The 8569-nt window shown below is 46.0% G+C and overlaps 1 protein-coding gene across 1 annotated transcript; it reads right to left on the reverse strand.

The window, feature by feature from the left end:
• Positions 1-2536: 2536 nt before the first annotated feature.
• Positions 2537-6396, reverse strand: LOC115416133 (molybdopterin synthase catalytic subunit-like). Its single transcript, XM_030129852.1, is given in 6 exon segments — positions 2537-2704; positions 5732-5855; positions 5929-5962; positions 5965-6018; positions 6021-6083; positions 6206-6396. Coding segments are annotated over 6 exon segments (459 nt in total). The 5' UTR covers positions 6318-6396; the 3' UTR covers positions 2537-2632.
• Positions 6397-8569: the final 2173 nt, after the last annotated feature.

Here is an 8569-nt window from a genome sequence, read left to right on the forward strand (position 1 = left end):
TCTCATATTCAGGGCTAAACAGACGCGATCTAAATGTGACTGTTCAGCCTGCTCTGAGCTCCGTCTATCAACTGGAACCATCAGTGAACGGTCACCGAAACACATTCAATCAACACCAACAGGCAGCGGCTTTGGGCCAAAAACGGAAACGGGAACAAGTGGCTAACACTAACCATCCGAACCGGACCGGTGTTGGGTCTGAGATATTGACCCGAACCCAGTTTCGTCTGGATCTGAAACACACGGAGACGCGAAGGGTTAAAGCGTTTATAAACGATTTTTAATAAACGTTTCCAGAGGTTAGACGGGTCCCAAATTAGCGGAAGTACCGACTGACGTAGCTACCTAAAGGGCTAACGGTAAAGCAGGAAAACGCCCCACACAGAACCGGGTCTGAACGGCTGTCAGACCTCCGGAGACTAGCGGAGACTCGGTCTGACGGTGCGGTTCTCCTCCGAACTGACATTAAATGTGACAAGAGACGGAGATGAAGGCGGAAGCGCAGGCGGCGGGCCGTTAGCCCGTTAGCTGTTAGCCCGTTAGCTGTTAGCCCGTTAGCTGTTAGCCCGTTAGCTCACTCACACATAGATGATGGACATGAGGTGCATCAGCCACAGGACGGAGAACAGCAGGAAGCCGAACACCGCCAGGCCCTGCATGGCCACATCCAGGACCCCATGCTGCTCCGCGGGGCCGGGGGGAGTAGGCCGACCTCACACCGGCCTCAGAAGACCGAGGACCGACCGGAGGGAGCGGACACAGACGGAGAATCAGACCGGCTGGGAGTGCGACGAGCCCGGCGGAGGTCAGGCCGACGCTCCGGGCTGCGGGTCCGTTCAGAGGGTGACGGGTCCGGACACAGAGAGCAGCTTCGGCTCGGAGATACTGGAGTCCCGGTCCGAGTACCGGAGCAGGCTCAGGGATTGACAGTCAGCAGACCGGCGGACGGTCAGCTGACCAACGGCGGGGAGGGGCACTTCCGGACAGCTTCAAAATAAAAGCCTTTATTTTCCTCTGAGTTTTGAACATTTGGAAGTTTTAGTTTTGTCTTTTGAAATAAACAGAAATATGAAATTTTGCTGTTGTTTTACAAACATTTATTTCAGTTTAATGGCCAGTATTAAACAGCTGCTCCTGCTGGGTGTACCTAATGAAATGGCCACTCCTTTCCACATATTCTGGGAATGCCCAAAAATGAACCATTATTGGATAGACATAATGATGGGAATTTACAGGATGGAAAGAAAAACTTAGTGTAAATTTGAAGATGGATTTTTTTTGTGTGCAATGGGTGAGATATGTGAAGCCTCAGAGATCTGATTTTGTTGCGATGAATGCATGAATATGAACCCAAAACCCTCTGAAGGAAATACATTTTTGTGTTTTATCTTTATTTATACATTGATTCTTCTCTCAGATCCTGTATGTTAGGACCATGAGCTGCTGGAAATGTTTTTGTTTTTTTTTTTTACACCCACTCTCTGGATATGTATAGTTTGTGTATTTGTTTGTTTTTTCAATGTATAAAAAAAAAATCTGAAATCTTTCATAAAAAGAGAATAAAAAAAAAAACAAAAGAAATGGCCATGCCATGAATTTCTGTTTGATTTCAGATGTGGTTCAGTGTGGATTTAATGAGCTGGTTTACACTGAAACATGTGCAGACACACTATCAGAGTCTGAATCTCATACACGACCCACAGAAGATGGTTCAGAGTTTTTAGAGCCATACATTTTCTTCATTAACCTATAAATGAATCATCACACCAGTAAAAACTGTATTTCAGTTTGGAGTCACCGTCAGTCTGACTTTTATACAGAGAATAATGAACATGTGGAAGGGACAGGACGTTCAAATGGTCACGCTTCCTTTTATTTGTGGTTGGTTGTTGATGTAAGGCTCAAACCACTTCAGTGACTTCAGCCAGATTTCATCAGACATTTGTTTTGTAAAAACACCATTAGACGTCACATACGAGGGGATTTGTCATGTGTAAAAAAGAAAAAAAAAATCAGCTGATGTTCATTGTCTCTGAATAACCACAGTGAAAGATTTCAGGGTCACATTCAGTCACAAACCACAGAAAAGCATCAGTGGACGATTACTGAACTGTCCGTTAGCCGCTGACTATTCTATTAACGCTGGGAATCGATCAATCCATTTTTTTAATCCCAAGCCTTTGTCATAGTTTTGTATTTTCCTGTTTTACAGGAAACACTTTAGTCTCAAACACATGGATCAAATATTGGTGGCTGTGTTTAAATTAAATCACTTCCTGCTCATATTTCTTTGTTCCAATCGTCCATCTCTGTTGTTGTGGTTCTATGTGGGCGGGGTTTAGTCTGAACATTGACCCACCCTCCTCGTGGGTGGGACAGCCTCTCCGTCTCCTCTCCCTCAGTCCTGGTCCGGTTACTGACATCCACAGACCGCCACACGGTTCAGCCCGGCCCGACGGACGACAGGAGACTGAGACGTAACCGTGGGTCACGGACAGTCACCTTCAGCCAAACCAACCAGTCAATCACAGGTTTGTCCAATTAAACACCTTTATTGATTTCAGCTTTGAATTCTGTAATCTGATTGGATATTGTCATTTGATGCTGAGGCATCAGTCCTTAGCCCCGCCCCTCAGTCCTTAGCTCCGCCCCAGGGACATTCTGCATTCTCCTTCCAGCTGCTTTCCTGCGTGTCGTACACTTCCTGTTAATTACAAATCACATGATCAGGTGCTGATGATGTCATTGCTCAGTTTCAGTTCATGTAAACTGCACTGAACCAGGTTGGTAGAAGATGCACCATGGAAAAAAGGTCGGCTTCTCCCCAACAGATATGTGATTACCATTAAAGTTCAAGAAATGTCCTTTAAACTCATTCCTAAATTCAATCCAGATAAATCTGATATCAAAAACAGATTTAAGAAACATACTGACCTAAACTGTAGCTTCTGTCATGAATGTCCTGAAGCTGTTGTTCATTTATTTTGCCACTGCCCTACGGTTCAAAGGTTTGGCTAAAACTCTGTGATTTTATTCATAAGAACATTCAAAGACATTTTCTGTTGTTTTGGATGAATGGATTGTTTGGTCTGTTTGAAAGGAGCTTACTCAAAAGTGAATCTCGAAACCTGATAAATCTTTTAATTTTTATGTCAAAATTTCACATTCATTGTTGTAAATACTCAGTTAAAAAGCTATGCTTTACTGCATTCTAGGATAATTTCCAACAATACATTCTGTCAATTAAATACTCTAACAAGTGAAAGGCACTCAAACCTGTTCAGATCTGTCCTTCCCTCATATATTCACCTGAACTCTGACAGCCCTAGTATCAGTTAGCATACTTCTGTCTCTTTTTTCTCTTTCCTATCCTCTTTTTCTCCTGTCCTTTCTTTCTATACATAATTATAATTAAGCACTTATATAATGTCTTCTATTGCAAATGTTTTTCTTTTGTATATTTGATATGAAAAAAAGAAGCTATTTTTGTACTGTAAACTGTGCTGTTCTATACGGAGCCTGGGAAGGGACAAGAAGAAAAAAAGTGATTACGTTATAACGCAATAGTTTTTGTGTTATAATGCAAAAGTAGTGCGTTATAAGGCACTAGTGTTCACACTGGGATCTTCATTCTGGATCTGACCGTGTCAGCTCTGACACACCTGGACCTGCAGTCCTGTGTCCTCTGCATGTGCACTTCAGATGACCGGAACTCTTTCATTATTTGTCCGATCGGAAAAATTCCAACAGTTTCTGAAACCTCAGACTCTGTGCTTTATGGACATTATCTGCTCAATGTGAAAATTTCCCAGGCACTCGTCCTAGAAGCCGCAAAATAAACCATTCTGTGACTGGGGACGCACACAGAAGACGGATTCACAGAGCGGAGAACCGGAGCGCATAACGGAGTGGAGAACGGATTAGATCTAGTGTTGGAAAATGTAGAACAGACGGACATCCACAGTTCCAGACCAGCCTGGAGGTTTAGGATGGATCTGAGACTGAAGGACAGACTGATGGAGCAACATCTGAAGAAGAAAGGTAAAGTTCACCAGTTCCATTTAGTGGACTGTCTACATGACTGAAGCACTGTCTGCTTTTATCTGTGCAGTTTTTACTAGTTTTATTATTGTATTTGTAAATTGATGCTTATACTGCATGGTGGTTTTATAGAATAAAGTACGAACCTGTAGATGTGTTAGTTTGGAGTATGTTGGACTTTCTGTGCATAAAAGTGCACATGACGCTCTACAAAGTAAGAGCGTAGACGCTGATGTTCAGTGACTTTTTTTCTTCAATAGTACAATTTGACCTTGTTTTGTTTGTCTGATACATTGTTCTGTGTGTGTTATTTTTCCATGTGTCCACCGGAAGTTACATTCAAGGATGAAGAGGGAGGAGCCACGGTGATGAACAAAGGCTGTGGAGATGAGAGCAGAGACTGAAGACTGTCCACACACAGATGAAGGACGGAGGAAGAGACTGATGATGAGTTCAAAGACCACAGACAGTCAACACATCCACAGGAGGAGGACTTTTACCACAGACAGTGAACACATCCACAGGAGGACTGACTTTTACCACAGACAGTGAACACATCCACAGGAGGACGGACTTTTACCACAGACAGTGAACACATCCACAGGAGGACTGACTTTTACCACAGACAGTGAACACATCCACAGGAGGACTGACTTTTCCCACAGACAGTGAACACATCCACAGGAGGACTGACTTTTCCACAGACAGTGAACACATCACAGGAGGATGACCTTAGGTGTGCACAGACTCTTTTCCATGTTCAGACTGGGCCATAGGAGCTCTGTCTGGATCAGAGCTGTGAACTGACACAACTGTTTGTGCAGAACCACGAACATGAAGGAACTCTGCAGACACAGAACAGACAAATGCCCTGTGTGTGTGTGTGTGTGTGTGGGTGGGGGTGGGGTGGGGTGGGGGGGGGCTGTAGATTTGACCTTTGACCCTGTTTTTGCACAATAAAAGGCAAATACTCAGTTTGTTGTAAATACTTTTTATACTTTTCAAAGTTCATACTGAACTTTCAAATCTTGTATCCATGGTAATTTCAGTGTTTTTCTGCTAAAACAAAAAAAAAAAAAAAAAACAATTCAGTTTTTGTGTTTTTCCTCATTTTAAACTGTTATACAGTATTAAAACAAACAGTGAATTATAAATGACTGCTATATTGAACATTCGAAGTGTTCTGCAAAATGAACAAAAGGACTCAAAGCATATTTTCGGACCTTTTTATGATCAAATAACAAAACCAGTCCAGGTGGAGCATGTGAGGCTCAGGTTATAAAGGATTTGAATCCACTGCTCACATCTCCTTCTCATGTGCAGATCATTCACACTCTGCACATCCACCTGTTCCCATGAAGCTGCACACAGACGTGAAGCTGGGCAAATAGGAATTTCATTCAGAAACCGTTGGAATTTTTCTGATCGGACAAATAATGAAAGAGTTGCGGTCATACTACACAGGACAGGGGGCGTGTCAGACCTGACACGGTCGGACCCAAACTGGACCACAATGGATTATGTACGGACCTCAAGCAAGAGACCGAGCAGATATGATTGTTGTAACGCAATAATTTTTATTTTTTGCGTGTCCCTTCCCAGGCTCTGTAGTTCTAAATGAAATTTAAAAAAAATTTTAAAAAAAAAACCTGCACTGAGCCGAGGCTCATGGGTAATGTAGTACTGGTACCTTCTTCCAGATGGGGACGGCAGCCTTCAGCTGCGTCACATAGAACTGAATGGCTTCTTGGCCGTCTCGACGATGAGGAGACGAGATCGCTATGACGACGCTGGCCTCGCCCACCTCCACCCACCTGGGGTCAGAGGTCAGAGGTGAGTGTAAACACAGGGCCAGGTGAGCACAGAGGTCAGAGGTCACAGTCTCACCCCAGTCTGTGGTGGACACACACGTGGACGATGTGGGCCATCGCGCTCGCACGTTGGCGCTCAGCTTGGCGAGCTCTGATTGGACCATCCCTCATACGCCTCGTACTCCAGACCAACCACCTTCCGGCCGTCGACGTCGTCCTGGCGGGTGGTACCTGCACACGGAACCGCACACGGATCAGAACCGCCTCCTCCATTCCAGAAACCGTACATCAAAGCAGGTTGAACTGGTCATTATGGGAGGGGCCAGGAACCTGGAATGATAAAAAACGCTCACCTATAAACAGGGACACGGCGCCGCAGGACGCACTGCCGACGGCGTCCACCACTTCCTGGACAGACAGCCTATCACGGCTCAGCTTGAACACGTCTCTCCGCCCCCCATCCATCCCACACCAGCGTCTATCCTCCGCTCAGCGGCGGCACCACGGCCACCTCGTCCCCGTCCTCCAGAGTCAGCAAATGGTCGCCGAGGCAACGTACTGCTGACGCACCGCCAGCACCACGCGACGCTGCAGCGCCGAGCCTGAACACACCAAGAACACGCAAGAACACGGAAACAGATGACAGCCACAACGGATCAGGATGAATGGAGTTTGAAGCAACATGAGAAAAAACACAACAGACGAGACAGAAGACGACAGGTAGGAGGAGTCAGGCGGTGACCTTTGACCTTTGGTCTGACTGTGGGTCATGTGGATCAAACACTGACGACACATTCATAAACGACTGAGATCGAACATACATGAGTGTGTTCCATCCACGGTCATGTACATGTCAGTTTCCACTGCATCACCTGGGGTGTCGCCGTAGCAACAGGGTCCACAGGTCCTGGCTGCTGATTGGTGTTGGCACAGCACAGACTCCTCCCCCGGATCCTGTCAGATCAGCGCTCTGAGCGAAGTACAGCACACACACCTGAAGGCAACACACAAACACACACTGAAGGCAACGCACAAAACACACACCTGAAGGCAACGCACAAACACACCTGAAGGCAACACAAAAACACACCTGAAGGCAACACACAAAAACACACCTGAAGGCAACGCACAAAACACACACCTGAAGGCAACACACAAACACACACCTGAAGGCAAACACACCTGAAGGCAACACAAAAACACACATGAAGGCAACACAAACACACACCTGAAGGCAACACACAAAACACACACCTGAAGGCAACACACAAACACACACCTGAAGGCAACACACAAAAACACACATCTGAAGGCAACAACAAACACACACTGAAGGCAACGCACAAACACACACTGAAGGCAACGCACAAACACACACCTGAAGGCAACGCACAAACACACACCTAAAGGCAACGCACAAACACACACCTGAAGGCAACACACAAACACACACCTGAAGGCAACACACAAACACACACCTGAAGGCAACGCACAAACACACCTGAAGGCAACACACAAACACACACCTCTGAAGGAACACACACCTGAAGGCAACACAAAAACACACACCTGAAGGCAACACACAAACACACACCTGAAGGCAACACACAAAACACACACCTGAAGGCAACACACAAACACACACCTGAAGGCAACACACACCTGAAGGCAACACGCAACACACAAACACACCTGAAGGCACACACACACACCTGAAGGCAACACACAAACACACACCTGAAGGCAACACACAAACACACACCTGAAGGCAACACACACTGAAGGCAACACACAAAACACACACCTGAATGCAACGCACAAACACACACCTGAAGGCAACGCACACAAACACACCTGAAGGCAACACACAAACACACACTGAAGGCAACACACACCTGAAGGCAACACACAAACACACACCTGAAGGCAACACACAAACACACACTGAAGGCAACCACACCTGAAGGCAACACACAAACACACACCTGAAGGCAACACACAAACACACACCTGAAGGCAACACACAAACACACACCTGAAGGAAACACACACCTGAAGGCAACACACAAACACACACCTGAAGGCAACACACACCTGAAGGCAACACACAAACACACACCTGAAGGCAACACACACCTGAAGGCAACACACAAACACACACCTGAAGGCAACACACAAAACACACACCTGAAGGCAACACACAAACACACACCTGAAGGCAACACACAAACACACACCTGAAGGCAACACACAAAACACACACCTGAAGGCAACACACAAACACACACCTGAAGGCAACACACAAACACACACCTGAAGGCAACACACAAAACACACACCTGAAGGCAACACACAAACACACACCTGAAGACAACACACCTGAAGGCAACACACAAAACACACACCTGAAGGCAACACACACCTGAAGGCAACACACACCTGAAGGCAACGCACAAAACACACACCTGAAGGCAACACACAAAACACACACCTGAAGGCAACACACACCTGAAGGCAACGCACAAAACACACACCTGAAGGCAACACACAAACACACACTGAAGACAACCACACCTGAAGGCAACACACAAAACACACACCTGAAGGCAACACACACCTGAAGGCAACGCACAAAACACACACCTGAAGGCAACACACAAACACACCTGAAGACAACACACACCTGAAGGCAAGCACAAAACACACACTGAAGGCAA

This window comes from Sphaeramia orbicularis, unplaced genomic scaffold, assembly GCF_902148855.1.
Source record: "Sphaeramia orbicularis unplaced genomic scaffold, fSphaOr1.1, whole genome shotgun sequence".
In the NCBI taxonomy this organism is placed as follows: domain Eukaryota; kingdom Metazoa; phylum Chordata; class Actinopteri; order Kurtiformes; family Apogonidae; genus Sphaeramia; species Sphaeramia orbicularis.